Source organism: Natator depressus, chromosome 3 (genome assembly GCF_965152275.1).
Source record: "Natator depressus isolate rNatDep1 chromosome 3, rNatDep2.hap1, whole genome shotgun sequence".
Taxonomy (NCBI): Eukaryota; Metazoa; Chordata; order Testudines; family Cheloniidae; genus Natator; species Natator depressus.
Window position 1 is genome coordinate 178,156,362 of NC_134236.1, and position 16,484 is coordinate 178,172,845.

The 16,484-nt window shown below is 41.2% G+C and overlaps 1 protein-coding gene across 3 annotated transcripts in view; it reads right to left on the reverse strand.

Annotated features, from left to right (window-relative positions):
• Nucleotides 1-16,484, reverse strand: part of SPTBN1 (spectrin beta, non-erythrocytic 1) — a 212,457-nt gene that overhangs the window by 60,787 nt on the left and 135,186 nt on the right. For all 3 annotated transcript variants that reach the window (XM_074949401.1, XM_074949399.1, XM_074949400.1), the window contains 11 exons: nt 16,134-16,249; nt 14,839-14,951; nt 14,030-14,217; nt 12,970-13,087; nt 11,038-11,196; nt 10,224-10,526; nt 8,981-9,134; nt 7,446-8,316; nt 7,193-7,330; nt 5,778-6,534; nt 5,368-5,570 (listed from right to left, as the gene is read on the reverse strand). In XM_074949401.1, coding sequence (XP_074805502.1) covers nt 5,368-5,570; nt 5,778-6,534; nt 7,193-7,330; nt 7,446-8,316; nt 8,981-9,134; nt 10,224-10,526; nt 11,038-11,196; nt 12,970-13,087; nt 14,030-14,217; nt 14,839-14,951; nt 16,134-16,249 — 3,120 coding nt within the window. The remainder of the gene's footprint in view (nt 1-5,367; nt 5,571-5,777; nt 6,535-7,192; nt 7,331-7,445; nt 8,317-8,980; nt 9,135-10,223; nt 10,527-11,037; nt 11,197-12,969; nt 13,088-14,029; nt 14,218-14,838; nt 14,952-16,133; nt 16,250-16,484) is intronic.

A 16,484-nucleotide genomic window follows, 5' to 3' on the forward strand; every position in this document is an offset into this window, starting at 1 on the left:
TTGATTCTATAATTCATACTTCAACCACCATTCAAGAAGACATGCATCCATGCTGATGACAGGTTCTGCTCCATAACAATCGAAAGCAGAGTGGACTGATGCATGTCCATTTTCATCATCTAAGTCAGATGCCATCAGCAGACGTTTGATTCTCTTTTCTGGTGGTTCAAGTTCTATAGTTTCCGCATCTGAGTGTTGCTCTTTTAAGACATCTGAAAGCATGCTCCACACCTCATCCCTCTCAGATTTTGGAAGGCACTTCAGATTCTTAAACCTTGGTTCGAGTTCTGTATCTATCCTTAGAAATCTCACATTTGTACCTTCTTTGCGTTTTGTCGAATCTGCTGCGAAAGTGTTCTTAAAATAAACATGTGCTGGGTCATCATCCAAGACTGCTATAAACGTGAAATATATGGCAGAATGCAGGTAAAACAGAACAGGAGACATACAATTCTCCCCCAAGGAGTTCAATCACAAATTTAATTAACGCATTATTCTTTAATGAGCATCATTAGCATGTCCTCTGGAATGGTGGATGAAGCATGAAGAGGCATATGAATGTTTAGCATACCTGACATGTAAATACCTTGAAACGCTGGCTACAAAAGTGCCATGCCAATGCCTGTTCTCACAGATAAGAAGAAAATAAGAAGCAATCAGCAGTATCTCCTGTAAATGTAAACAAACTTATTTGTCTTAGCAATTGGCTGAAAGAAGAAGTAGGACTGAGTGAACTTGTAGGCTCTAAACTTTTACATTGTTTTGTTTTTGAGTGGTGTTATGTAACAAAAAAAATACATTTGTAAGTTACACTTTCATGATAAAGAGATTGCACTACAGTACTTGTATGATATGAACTGAAAAATACTATTTCTTTTATCATTTTTACAGTGCAAATATTTGTAACCAGAAATAATAATATAAAGTGAGCTGTCAAGGTTCCTTCCCCACTCTGAACTCTAGGGTACAGATGTGGGGACCTGCATGAAAACCTCCTAAGCTTACTTTTACCAGCTTAGGTTAAAACTTCCCCAAGGTACAAACTATTTTACCCTTTGCCCTTGGACTTCCACTGCCACCACCAAACGTTTATCTGGGTTTATTTTTATTAGGAAAGCGTTGTTTGGAAACATCTTTCCCCCGCAAAATCCTCCCAACCCTTGCACCCCACTTCCTGGGGAAGGTTTGATAAAAATCCTCACCAATTTGCATAGGTGACCACAGACCCAAACGCTTGGATCTTAAGAACAATGAAAAAAAGCATTCAGTTCTCAAAAAGAAGAATTTTAATAGAAGTAACAATAAAAAGAAGCACCTCTGTAAAATCAGGATGGTAAATACCTTACAGGGTAATCAGATTCAAAACATAGAGAATCCCTCTAGGCAAAACCTTAAGTTACAAAGAGACACACAGACAGGAATATCCATTCTATTCAGCACAACTTAATTTCTCAGCCATTTAAAGAAATCAAAATCTAACACATATCTAGCTAGATTACTTACTAAGTTCTAAGACTCCATTCCTGTTCTGTCCCCGGCAAAAGCACCACACAGACAGACACAGACCCTTTGTTTTTCTCCCTCCTCCCAGCTTTTGAAAGTATCTTGTCTCCTCACTGGTCATTTTGGTCAGGTGCCAGCGAGGTTATCCTAGCTTCTTAACCCTTTACAGGTGAGAGGATTTTTTTCCTCTGGCCAGGAGGGATTTTAAAGGGGTTTACCCTTCCCTTTATATTTATGACATGAGCACTGTACACTTTGTATTCTGTGTTGAAATAGAAATCAATATATTTGAAAATGTAGAAAAACATCCAAAATATTTAATAAATTTCAATAAGTTTAACAGTGAGATTAATTGCGATTAATTTTTTTAATCGCAGTTAATTTTTTGGCGTTAATCACTTGAGTTAACTGCGACTAATCAACAGCCCTATTTCCTCGTTGTACACCCAGATGGAGCCTGAGTGGGAGATATACTTTCTGTTAAACCAAGAGGCCTCCTTTAAACCCATTCTCACAACACTCAAAAGTTAGGGCTTATCTTCACTACCGGGGTAAACTGAATAACGTAAATATGCGAATAACGTAGCTGGAGTCAACGTACCTTAGGTTGACTTACCCCGGTGTCTTCACTGCGCTGTGTTGATGGGAGACGCTTTCTAGTCGATTTACCTTACTCTTCTCGGGGAGCTGGAGTACTGGAGTCGACCGGAGAGCACTCTGTCATCGATTTAGCGGGTCTTCACTAGACCCGCTAAATCGACACCCACTGCATCATAGGTAGCAGCGGCAGTCTCCCCGGTAGTGAAGACAAACCCTTACACTTTGTTTTTGAGGCATTACGCTCCTAGAAACTCAACCGCAATTGCACGTATTTCCTTAATAGTGTAACACTGGGTGGTTTTTGCGGTGTTCCACATAAACAGCTTTGGAAATGAGGAAATGTGTTGATGTAAAATGGAATCAAAAACAGTGTCTAGGATTTGCCTTGCATTCAAAGCAGGAACACGTAAAGCCCATGTCATGCAATTAAGGTCTGCAAGGCAGCCATCTAGGGGTAGCAAGGAGGTTTCCACTGCAGCAAAGAGTCACTTGACAACAAGACCCCTGAGTTTTGAGAGCACCTCTTTGAAGCATAGGAAATGGAAGGTGGTCTAGTCAGGCCTAGAATATCCCCACACTTCAGCTGCCTATTACTGGGCTTCAGGGAGAAGCTGACCAGAAGACACTGTGTTCCTGGATCCACCCTTAATGACAGAGGCTGTAGGAAAAGGCTGGCTGACCAGAAGACAAGTTCCCTGCCTTAGCAAGTGGGAGGAAAAAGCTACGGTGAAGGAGAGAGAAAGTCAGAGAAGATGGGGAGGGAAAGTTTGGGGTTACCTGCTTTGTTTACTTCGGATGAGTGGGAGGAAAGAACTTTTATCCCCATGCTAATATATTTAGTGCTGGCCTTTCAAGCAGTATAATAAAAATGGTGTAAAGATCATGTTATTTTTCTGTCTAAGAAACAAAATCTTACATTGCAAAATCTAAGTCAGAATCAAGTCAGAAGATGCTATCACAGGCAGGTTGGGAAGCTTGAGAGATTGTCTTATTTATGAAGAGAAAAGTCCCTTGTTCTGTGTTGCCAAATAACTGGTTTTTATTTTCCACTTTTCTTACTGGAGGAGCCATGAATGAGAAGCAGGTATTCATGAAAACTAGTCATCACCCGAGGAGAGTGACATTTGAGGGTTGCTGAAAGCCTGGAACGTCTAAAATTCTGTGGTAATGCCGGTACCCAACATGCCATGCCACCAATACATCCTCTGCTTCTCCTCTAATACGTACGGTGCCAGAAATAAACAGACTATGGAAGCAAGATCCCTACACTGCTAGAGACTGTATAGTTGTAACTGCTCAGGCTTAGGGGGACAGAGTGAAATCAGTGCCGGTGCTGACTGGGTATACACTGTGTCCTGGTGTTGATTAAAAGGTAATTTGGCAGCAGTGTGATATTAAGTACCGTTATTGCCTTCCCTAATTATAAACAAAGTCTTCTAGGAGAAGTTGAATAGTCCTTCATAGAGTAGAGACTTCTATTTGTACAATGAGGACACACGGGCAGTCCCATTGCAGTGGCCACTGTGCTGTTTATCTCAGTTCAGGTTCTTTGCTGGAGGAGTGGGAAGCTCTGCAGAGTCAGCACACTTGGGCGCTGGAATGAAATTGAGCCTTGGGTCACTTTCAAGGGATCCCATCTTTCTGGCACTTGGAGCATCATTGCTGAGCTCTAAAGGGAGCCATATCCATTCCATCCTGGTCAGATAGAGGATCACTGAAATGTGTAGGGCATAAGGAAATCCTTCTCAAGAGATCCCCAGGAATCACTGGTAACAGAAATATTCTGCCTTTCTCTGTGAGGGCGTCTTGGTGGGCCATAACGGAGGCAGAATGCATGCAGGTTAGAGGTGTTTGCTTTATCCGGACAGAGAAGAAAGGCAAATGACTAAATGGAATATTCTACAGTATTTCACTTAGGTTCATCCTCGGAGAGAAGAGCAATTGGCTATCGCTGAGCTTCTCTGAAGGAGAAACTTACGTAATTAGGGTAAGATGAGTATCTGGTATAAGGATCAAAAGTATTCTTTGGCATAAAGGTTCTACATAAGTTTATTATTATTATTATTATGATTGTGCTTTGTGATCTAAGGATAAAAGTGCATCCAAGGCATTAGGTTCATTCCCATCAAAATTAAACATCCTGAATTTAGAAAAGAAGTAGTACTTAAATCTACAGCTGCCATGTCCCAGCAATAAGGACAAAGAAATAGCCTGTTTTAGGATGAGAGACATTTTTACCAATGGTTTCAGAGTAGCAGCCGTGTTAGTCTGTATTCGCAAAAAGAAAAGCAGTACTTGTGGCACCTTAGAGACTAACACATTTATTTGAGCATAAGCTTTCGTGGGCTACAGCTCACTTCATTGGATGCATCCGATGAAATGAGCTGTAGCTCACGAAAGCTTATGCTCAAATAAATGTGTTAGTCTCTAAGGTGCCACAAGTACTGCTTTTCTTTTTACCAATGTTTTCTAATCTGATTTCACAAAAAGAGGCAGGGAACCTCTGTTACACCTTGGGAATCGTGATCAAAGCCAAGTGGGTAGGACAGGTACAATTTCACTTGTACTCCAGAGGAGCCACCTTCCTTCTTTGGAGAAGGACAGGAATACATTAATATAATTAAATTAACCAGGTGATAGCAGAGAAATTTTAGACTTGTGGAACCAGGAAAGACCAGCTCCCTCAATTCATAGCATAAACAGTCTATGAATGCTCTGATACAATGATATAGCAACAGTCTCACAGCCAAATCCTACTATTAGCTCACTATTTCAAATGTCTCCAGAAGGAGACAGAGGTCATATTTGATTACGATTAGCCCATCTCATTTTGAAGCATACTGGTTCCTAATGTTTTTATAACACAAAGAAAACATACCATATTAGGATTTTCTAATACGTCCCTTTGCCTTAATCCATCTACGAGAAAACTGGATTAAAACATACAGGGATTGAGTCTCTGGTCACTTAGGTCAGCTTTGCACTGCTGTAACTCTACTGATTCCAGAAGAGTTTTTCCCTGTTTACATTGATGTAAGAGAGAGAAGCAAACCCACTTTTCAGTACACTTCAGCTTAATGCCTTGCTCCCAGGAGCTGGGGTTTTCTACATCTCAGTACCAATCCAACCGGTATCAGTGCTTCATGCTAGGAAATCTCCACAATCCAAAGGATAAAGGCAAATTCAGAAAAGAAATTAAGTTCTGGGCGAGCAGACTGGAAAGTCTGATGTACAACCGTCACTAAAACTCTAAGCAAACCTTACCTGTCATCAATAGAGTCCACTTTCTCTTGGATCTTGTCAGAGTTAATGTTCCCATCGCTAAAGAGCCTCCTGCCAGTTTCTACAACTGCATTGAGCTTTTCCTCATTGGCATCCATTGTGGTCATGAAATCCTCCTGTTTTCTAATAGCAGCTTCTGCTCCTTCCAAGGTAGTGGGCATTTCAGTATGAGCCAAAACATATTCCTTTTATTAAGAAAAATATATCAGACAAAAAAGCATAAGACGTGTTAATTGCTATCTGCTTGACAGAGAGAGGCTCCCCATACCGTGAACTAGAGTGTTTCTCATCTTTGTGAGAAAAAAAACTTGCTATCTTTAGCTAAGCTACTGCAATAAGTGGTGTCAATTTGTCAGAGATTAATGCAAGGAACTAAATTACTGTCCACTTACCTGGTTATTAAGAAATGCTTCAGCTTGCTTAGTGTCTCTGAGAAACAGCTGGTAGGCGTGAGACTGTGAAAGGAGGTTTTGCCTATTCTCCCACATTTTGTGAAGCTCATTCCACCCAGTGTCCAAAGCCTGCAGGCGCTGGCGTAAGAACATATACTGCGCATCGGTTTGTCCTTGGGTTACCATCTCGCCCATGTCTCTCATTTTCTGGTAGTCTTCCTCATAATTGTTGATTTCATTCTTAATATTCTCATGCTGAGTGAGCAGCTTCTCAGCCTCAGTTAGTGTGTTTGGCATGTCTTCTGAGGCAATCGCAGTCTGGGTTCTGGATAGCCAGGACTGGAAGTCGTCCAGGTCACGCAAAAACTGCTGTAGTTTGCTTGCCTCTCCAAGGGACTCTTCCCGGTTCTTGAGGGTAGTTTTCATTTCTTCCCACACATCACTGATTTCTGCAAGCCTAGACAGGATGGCCTGAGCCTGGTCAGGATGTTCAGATTCCAACTTTTCAGCCTCTTTTTGCAGGTCACTTAGCTTAGCCTCAATGGCTACCAAATCACGTTCCATACCCGTCAACTTTCTCTGAAGGGCCATTACTCCAGTCAGATCATTGCCCAGATCTTGTGTGGATTCAATTACTTTGGTCTTTTCCCTGATCCAGGATTTGGTTTCATTACACTCAAGATGGTAATTCTGGATACTTAGAGCAGAGATAAGAGCATCTTTCTTTCTGTCTACCAGTTCCCTGAACTGGCTCCATCTAAAAATGGGGAGGAGAGAAAAGCAGAGAAACTGAGGGTAATATACAATAATGGTAAAGTCTAATGTCAACATTTCTGAATGAGGAAAATGGCTGAAGTAAGCCTGTTGAACTTTTAAATAACCTCTTTTTGTTTTTTTTGTTCTCCCCCCCACAGCGAGCTACAGTGTATGCTAGAAAACACCAGATAGCAATGGACTGGATTTCAACATTTTCACTTTTTGCAGGGTCAAATATTTTCTGCAGGTTACACTCTAACTCTCTGGATTTTCCGCACATGAATGCACATGTGAATGCACATGAAGACTAAAACTAAGAATCTAAGAGCAGGTTTGTAAAATATGCTGTACCAGTTGATTTTTACAACAAAATATTTAGTACATTAAGTCTTCATATTATCACAGATTTATAGCTACAGTACTAAGGGCCTAATTCAGAGTCCATTGATGTCAATGGAACAACTCTGGCTTTGAATCAGGCCCTAAGAGAGAGGCAGAATTTTTTTTAAAAAACAGAACTATGTCAGTTTTCACTAGGTGAAAATCAGACCCTGCCAGTTTCAAAAACATATATATAAAATATACAGAAACACAAAAGAAACAACGCTAACCATGTCCTCTAATCTCAAGTTTCCACATGTCATCTGTCATTAACCCACCTTGTATTGAGTTTGTCTTGCTGAGCCTTGATCTCCTTTTCACTTGGATGACCACTGTGCATCAGCTGTCTAGCAATTTGATTTACCACTGCAACACGGGATGCCTGATTGTTCATTTCTGGTTCTAAGCTTTCAAATCTGAAAAAAAGATCATAAAGGCATTGGGAACCCTCAGTCACAGACAAGATAAGACTAGAGTGAGGCACACAGGTAGCTGATATACAACAGGACCTCCTCACAATTCTATTCTCACCTGTGTTGGATCACTTCCAGGTCTTCAAGCTTCTCTGGAATCTCCATATTGTTAAGCCACTGCTCCTTTTCATCAATCCAAAGTTCACAAGCATCTGCTTCACTGAACATCTTATACAGAGCAAGGGTATCTTGTAGAGCTTGTTTACGGAGCCGTGTCAATTCAGCGACCTCTTTGTATCTTTCCTCTATTCCAGACAACCTGCCTTGAACATCTGGAGATTCGGCGTGTTCCTGAGGCAGAGCTTTTGCTTGCTCATGCAGTGAGTCAATGGTTGGCCTATAGTTTGCAATCTCTTCAGCAACATCTTTGTGTTTCTTGACCAAGGACTGAGTAGAATACTCATCGTGGCCAACATCATTGCTGGAGACAATTTTGAGGATGTCCAACATCCATGCATCAATATCATCAGCATCAGCTTGGAACTGATGAAGAAGAGAGGCTTCCTCCAGGCGTTTCTTCCTAATGGCAGACAGCTGCTCCAGGTTAGCCCATTGCTCTCGCATATCCTTAATTCTCTCTCTAATTTTTTCAGACCCAAAGTGCTCCTCAGCAATCATATCTTCACCTTCTTTTATTGCCTGCTGGAAGTTGCCACTACGGCCACTCATTTCATCTTCAAACGCCTTATGCTTGCTCAAGAGACGGACAATGCTAGTTAGGTCCTTCCCATAGTCATCAGATGACAAGATCTGCTCCTTTTCTCTGATCCAGCCCTCTTCTTCTGCCATTTCCCAGAAGAATTTCCACAGACGCCTGGATTCTTCCAAGCGAGCTTGGCGTTCGGCTGCTAACTGGCATAGCTCTTGATAACAAAACTCCATATGAGCTACACGATCTCTGATAACTTGTGGATCACACGGTTTGTAACCTGTTCAGACAGAAATGTATTAGAGTTCAATCTCACTTATTTTTACCTGTAAAACTAGAGCACCTAGGACTCTTAATGCTTGCAGAATACCCATCACAGAGTAGCCGAGTGCACTAAAAGACTAGTGTTTAAGGGAGTACCAGTCAAACCTCACTCTAAGTTATTTGTGTGTAAATCCTGAGTATTCTCAGTGAATTCAGATAAATTACTTTGGATTTACCCTACTGAACTCAAGAGCAAAATTGCAGTACAAAAACGGGGAAGTTTTACTCTAGTGTAACTTAGTGAAATTCCTCTTGATTTACATTACTGTGTACGAGATCAGAGTCAGATCCAATAATTGAATATCCTTGAATTGTAACCACTAGAAAGAGGTGAAATGGGAAATTGTAAGGCAAAAGGAATGACTGGTAAAAAGTTACAAAATCTGCTAGCTACTAGTGTGAAATGCCATGCAAAATACAGTGCCATGATGAATTCTGAGAAGGTAACTGGCCAAATTTACCTCTGGCATAAGTAAATCCAACTTGAATCAATGGAGATGGGCCCACTTATGCTGGTGAATTTAGCGCAATGTGTATTATATGGCTAATGAAGCTCAATAAATATGTAACCAAAATTATTGTCTCTTCAAACCTAACACATAAGTAAAACTACAACTTACCTTCTCCATCTGTGGCAAATTTCTGAGCAGATGCATTGACTCCCCGCACTCTTTCAGCCTGAATGGCAATGTCTGCCTCCACCAGCGCATGCTTCTGTAACAGGTCCTCTACCCCTAACAAATGCTTGCCATAGTCTTGAGATAGCAGAAGCACCTGCTCAAAGAAAGCAAGTTAAAAGCGCTGAGTTAGTCACTATTAAAACAATCTACTTCATGCACCTCCCAAAGCACAGAACTAGAGATTCTCACCGCAGTGCAACTGGCTACACAGTAAAGGTCTCCTTTACAGATATAAGACCCCAAGCATCAAGTAGCATTTTCATGACTGCGTTTTTATTTTTTTTTAATTCTTTTTTTAGCCAGTAGAGCACTTTTATGCCACTTATAAGCACAGAATGAGCAATATTTACATATGATGGGCCAAGTTCTGCTCTCAGTACACTGGTTTAAATCTGGAGTGATACCAGTAATTTACATAGAGCCATTACAGATTTACACTGGTGACAATATATTTTGGCCAATATTTTCTCTATATTTTCAAAACTCTATTACGCAAAAAGGGCTTCCTTGTGCCACTGAAACAGTCTTGTGTTGGGGAGGGTGCAGAGCTGTATTGCCTAGGGGAGCACTGGGAGACCTTCTGCCTCCCTTAGCTCCTGGGCACTGCACGCAGCTACTGCAGCCTTTAGGGGGGTGCAGTGTCATTCCTCTGCACAGCCAGTCAGCTCTGCTGGCTGACAGGTAAGGAAGAATGGATGGAGCCATGGCCCTGCCCTTCTCCCCAGCCCAAAGACAGGTGGGAAACAGTTTGCGTGTTCTCTTGAGCACAGCAGCTGCAAGTCTTCTTGGCCCTCATGAGAGCTGCACAGCTGAGGAAGAGAGGTCCTTATCTCCTTCCACCCACATGTGCATTGCATAAAGGGTCTGGCCCAGAATGAGTACTGCATTGAATGTAAATCTGCCTTCCCCAAACAGAGACAAGCAAAAATAAAATATTACTTTGTTTAGAAGGTGAGAGAAGGACTTGGGGGTTTTTTGTTGCTGTTTTCATTTTATATTTTAAAAAGAGTCCAGCATTGTGTATCAAGAAGTGAACTGATGTACGTGAATGGGGAGCTCCTGCTTTTGAACATTTGGTTCCTGACATTATGTTTAAAACAAACATAATTCAAACAGATAAAGGACATGCACAATCTGTAACAGCAGCAGTTTCCTGCCATCATCTTATCTTGGTGACATTTACCTTCATTTCATCCATCCAGTCCATAATGTAAAGCATTTCCTGGAATATCTTTTGCAGACCAAGGTTCATCTCCAGTCTTTGTCTACGTGCCCTGAGTAGCTCCAGCAGGTACTCCCACAGGCGTATAACATTGTCTTTTCTTGCGGTGATGCGTTTGATATCATGATAATTCTCAGTCTCAAGTTCCTTTGCAACAGCAACCACCGCCTGGACTCGTTCTTCATATGCAGCAATGTCTGTTTCAATGGCCTCGTGTTTTTTAGTGGCAGCCTCCACGGCTGGAAGGTCAAAACCAAAGTTATCCTGTAAATGCACAGAATTCATTTTAGTAATGCCTGTGCATCAAAAATGCTATTGCTCAAACAAAGCTGCGTAATGTTACTTTTGATTATTCAAAACAAATTTGCTAACAACGGTGGCTTCAAAATACTCTGAAAATACATCCATTGATAAAAACAGCAGATATACTACTGGGAAAATCATAAATTGGCCTTGTGGCAAAGGGACCTCACAGGCATTTTCTGTCTCTAATGTCAATTAATCAAGTTCATCCCTGGTATAATTCCACTGAATTCACTAGCCATTTACTTGGTCTTTCCATTTCATGGAAATAGTGAATATTGGGGAGACATTCCTGCATAGTTTTCTACTGAGTCTAGACTTGCCGAATTAGTTCAGAGGGAGTCTAACACACACAGCACAAACTGTAGGGCACCTAGCATGAAGTAGGGAACACGCATTGCGCGCAGAAACTGTATCCCATGATTACTCACGGTGATAAGTTTAGTCATACAAATAGTTCTGAAAGCACCACCTGAGAAACCAGACGTTGATTTTCACTCAGCCAAGTTTCTCTCATAGCTGCCTTGCGATCAAATCTGCGTGCAAGTTGTTCCAGTTTCTCTTGTCTTATGAGCTCATTTCGCAGTGCCAGTTCTCTTTCATGTTCAGCTTTTTCCAGTCTTTCCCAGGCCTGAAGAGATGAAAAAAATGAATCATCATATTCTTTAGATTCACATTTTTAAAGAACTTTGAGAAATCACATCAACTTTGCATGAAATCAATACTGTGGACTAAAATTAATTCCCGATGTAAATTCACTGTGGCCAAAGCAGTTACATAAGGGACGAATTTGGCCCATGTTGTTTAGTGAAAGAGCACAGGACTGTCAGGCTTTATACCCACCTCTGCCAATGCGTGGCCAAGGCAGAACTACTTACACTTTCAGTTCCTCAATTTACCTGCCTATGAACTGGGTATCAAATGTGCCTACCTCACAGGAGTGTTGTGAGGATCTTTCTTTATTTGTTTTAAATCTGTTTTCTTTAAACAAAACAATTGGTTTGAATTTGTACATCCAAGTGTGTTTAATCTTTCCTCAAAAGAGCTAAAATCTTTCCCTTTTAGGGAGAGAAAATATGATTCACCTGTTCTCTCTCCTAAATCATTCTGCACATAGATCTTTAAGGTCTGACTTTTAGAAAAAGAGCAGAACACTGGGTTCTATTTCGTTTGTTGCATGAGACATTTTTTTAAAAGTAAAAAGCTGTTCACGTACATTAAGCTATTGCCATAAAAATTACATATTAAAATCAAGCTAATCAGCATTACAGATCCTTCTCATCAAAAACAAAAATATCCCCAGTTAATCAGACACTATCCTAGATTCCTCTAAATCCTAACAGATGTGACTTTGCCTGAAACCAAAGTATTTTAGGCATTCACAGGCACAGGAGCATAACATAAACAGGGGAGTTGTGCAGTTTATTGCTCTCCCGGATGCAGAGTGAAGCACAGACACCAGTAACAGCTGCTCTGGGAATTCCAAGCATGATAAAAAGCAAATTAGGAAGGCTCACAGTTTGAAGTCATTTGTTATTCCCAAGAGATCTTGTCAGACCTGTTGCTGTTCAGTCAGCTGTAGCTGAGTAACAGCTAGTTGTACAAACTCTGACTGGGAACCAACAAGATTGTTCCCAGTGGCTTCACACAAACCTTCTCCTTCCCTAACTCTCTCGCATAGTGGACATTAGGACAGAGACGCTTATGGGGCAAATCCTACCCCCTGTTCTGTGGCTAAGGAAGACCCTTGATTCACTGTGGAACTCTTTTCTGCTTTAGCTGCCAGGGGGCTTTGATGGCTGGTAGAGCGCATTGGAAAATGGGGCATGGGGGGAAGGGGAGATCACTAAATGTTGTTTCTCTTTTCTGTCAGAGGGCCTGCCTACACAGCAACTGGGAGGGTGCTAGCCACCCAAGTACAATCCCACCCAACCCCCTGTACACAGGTGGCTAGCCCCAACTGCCAGGGCCATACTACTATTTTTAGCATGCTAGCTTGAGCCAAGCTACTGCATGTCTGTCTACCCGCACTGGGAAGCACAATCACAGCTGCTCCGTAGATATACCCAGTGAGTTCTATGGGGCGGGACTAATGAGAAGAAGGCCAAGGCCAGTGGATCTACAGCTACACAACACCAGTCACCATTTCCCCCAGCAGAGGGAGCATATGCAAGTGTTGCAGATGCTGCTGCAGCCTGGAGGCTACATTAGCAGTTATCCAGTGTGGCCTGCAGGAAAAGTCATTCTACCCCCTCAATCCTTTAGGATCCCCTGAGTCAATCCAGGGGTCGTGGGGTTGGTGCGGGGGACAGTTTTCTCCCTAGCGAGCTGGAAGTGAGATTAAAAGAAAAGACACATTTGACATGCACATAAGACGCTGAAAAAACAGAGTTTATGCTTTCACCTTGTTAATGTCCGAGATGAGTTTGCCCTCCCGTGGCATGTACACTTTCTGATTGTTAGCCCTCATTTTGCTTTGGATGGTGAAAAGCAGTACTTCTAAGTTTCCTTTTTCTGTAAATCTAGACACAAATTCCCAAAAGAAAACAGGGTTAAAATGAATATTTCATCACTTCTAATGAACTAAAGTGTGCTTTCTTGAAGGACTGACGTTGTTCATAGCTCAGTAATACAATTAGTATTAGTCTTTTTTTTCTGTTTCATTGCGTGTGAAAGCAGGAAGGACAGGAGTAGTGCCCACGAGAACCAACTGGTTCAAATGTCACAATGATTGCACAAAGTCAGCCAATTTGTTTTTATATATTGAAATCCCTTGGGGAGGGGGGAGGCAGATTTTTTATTTCATGAACTGACCTAGTTAATCTACTGACACAGGAATTTAAGGCTAGATTCAAAGTTCATTGAAGTCAATGAAACTCTTTCTTTTGAATCAGGCCTTTAGAGCACTTCCTAGAAAATACACTCATTTTATAGGCACTATGAAACCAACCGCAATTGTAATGCATCTGGACGGTGATTATTATTAATGAAAACTGCATTAACTGATTATACATATTTACAGGGTCATAACATTACATGGCAGCTTACAGAACTAAAGAGACTTAGTTTCTTGTTACATCAGTTTTTAGCATTCAAAGTTATGTTTTGTAAAACCAGAGACACTTGCTCTTGATCTGGGATAAACAATGAAATACTATTATTAGCTGTGTACATGTATTATACAGTGCTGACATGCATAAATGGTGGCATTATTGTCTGATAATGATACTCTATTGCTCCTTGCAGTACTTTACTCTGAGTAGTTATGAGTGGTTGCTGCGAGGCAGTATCTGCTGGTATCTGAGATCTTGCAAATGGCACAGTGTTTTCTTGTTCTACTGTGTGTGTGGGTGAGTGAAAGAGTGAAAGATCAGGACTAAATAGAAATAAGATACCAGAGGTTTTTAAGCTATTTTCTTAAGATGAGATTAATAAAAAAACAAAAGCAGAGTGATTAAGTTTACTTAGGTGGTTTCTCCACTGTGCGGTAAGTGTTGAATGCCTGTAGCTGCTGTTGCACACCAACCAGTGAGTTGGCAAATTTGCGATTGTTCAGGATGATAATCGTTTGTTCAATCCACTCAAGAAGGTCAGAAGCCAGTGATTCATATTTTTCAATCATTTTCTCTGTTTCAATAGCATTGTCAAGCACCTGTAACAAGCAGCACAAAACAACTGAGGAACAAGGCCAGACCAGTTCAAACGCATTTCAATCCTACATCTACGTAAAAGAGACCGTGCAGGGGAACTTAGCTTACAAATCAATGGCTAATTCCTGAGTACAACATGGGATAGAATAACTGAGGAGTGGGGACCCTGCACTGCTCTGCAGTGAATTCCCATGATCCCAGGCAAACTGAGGGGCAGGATGTGGTGATGACTGAGAAAGAATTCCCGTTCAGTCTGTCTCAAGTGCAAGGATGGTGGCTGCTGTGCAAAGTGGGAGAGAAAGCATGTGTGCTTTTTTAAACAAGGGACTCCTCAAGGCTGCAAAAAACGGGAGAGAGAAACTCTTGGGGGTGGGAAGCAGTTATTGGGCAGGAGAAAGCCACGTCTATGTAAAGTTAACAAGCAAAATAAAATATCAGCTAAATGGTTTTTGTTAAGATATGGATGGAAATATCAGGAAAGATTAAGCACTTCCTATATTTTATAGGAATATATATAGTGTTCACGTCCATGATTAAAAGCTAACATATACAATGGGCTGAAGCGCTCACTAGAAACGAATAGTTAGTTTGCTGCATCACAAATAAAATCTTAGTTTGCAAACCTTTCCAATACGTTTTCCTTCAACAGCTAAAGCTTTCATCTTAGAAAAGTAGTGGTAATATGTCACCACATAGGTGATAATTGACTTTTCATCAGGATGGTCAACACTGATATCTGAAAACCAAATAAGAGTTACTTTAGTATACTGTGGGATATGTGGTTTGAAACAATGCGTACAGTGCTGACAATCCACTACGTAAGACTCAGAGATGTGGGTTCAGTGGCCTTTCAGCTTCCCAGATTTTATCTGAAGTCTAGCCTTACGTGCCTAAACTAAAATACATTCAGTGGTTCTGAGTTAGTGTCATATTCTTTGGTAGTGGCAGGTACAGAACTCCATGACTACTAAGTGCTATATTTTGTATTAGGCTTAGAGAATGCAAACTGTCATTGAAGTAAAGGACGGGGAGTCATGACGTTTTGGTTCTATTCCAATTTCTGCTGTGTGAGGCTGATATTTACCTATCTTCACAGGGATGTTGTGAGGCACAATTTGTGTCAAACACTTAGAAGACTGATGTTATGATAGTATTAAGAGTATTACAGAGAGGAAATTCCAACCACCAGCACCAAGGAGTTATAGACTGTCACCCACAGTCATATTTAGAATTCACAAAGGCAAGCAAACCCAGCTGGATATTTGTTCAGGAGAATCCTTAACGAGTGCAGATGGAGAGTACATTATTTCCAATCCTTGCAGAAATGTTGATGTATTGGAAAGTCAGTGAGAAGAAACTTTCCCAGTGACGACATGACCTTTACCTGTCCTGTGACAATAAAGCTCCCTATTCTAATGTTACTTTGACTTGAAACTACATGCCGCACATGAACACTAATATTCATTTGTTGGCTGAAAAAATGCTGCTGACAATTCTATGAAGAATGTGTCATCTATATTTTAGCTTAAAGAAAAAGTTTTACTGTACAGATGATAGAGATGCCTCTTCACTGGGATGTTCTTATGTTTTATATACAAGGCCAGTATGGTGGTCTAGTTACAGCAAAACACTGCCACATGAGAGAATGAGAGCCCTGGGATCCTTGACTGGGACTGAAGGGAACTGGGATTGAAGGTCCCTTGCAGAAGGGAACATCTTGAGCATCTCTCTGATGTCCTACCTACTCCTCCTCAGGAAAATGCAGGGAGTGGTACTGATAGGAAAGAGAGCTGCATCCAGTTGCCTTCCGCACAAAAATCTGCCACAAAACATCACCTTGGGGCATGGAGGGTTGTAAAAAAGGAATGACATTCCTCCACATACAGCCAGTCAATGCTGTAAGGGTAGGAACTCTTACCCTCTGGGTCCAGAAGCTTAGTGAGACCAAGGTGTTGCTCTGCCAGGTTAAAAGCATTCTGCAGATTGTAGTGTGCATTTGATTTCTTCAGCTTGTCAAAATCAATCAGATCAGGCCTAAAAAATAAGAAAAATCCTTGATTTTCCCAACACACAAGCATGTTGCTTTAAAATGAATGAATAAAAATAAATCCGAGACAACCAAAATAGTAGTGGTGACCTATGGAGCTAAGTTCACCAGGGATGAATTTGGACCAGATTCTGACACCTTTACTTGTATTATCCAGTACTTTACTTCTCAAGTAGTCGTACCCCTTTCAGTGGGACACTGAAGGAGTAAGGTACTGCACAG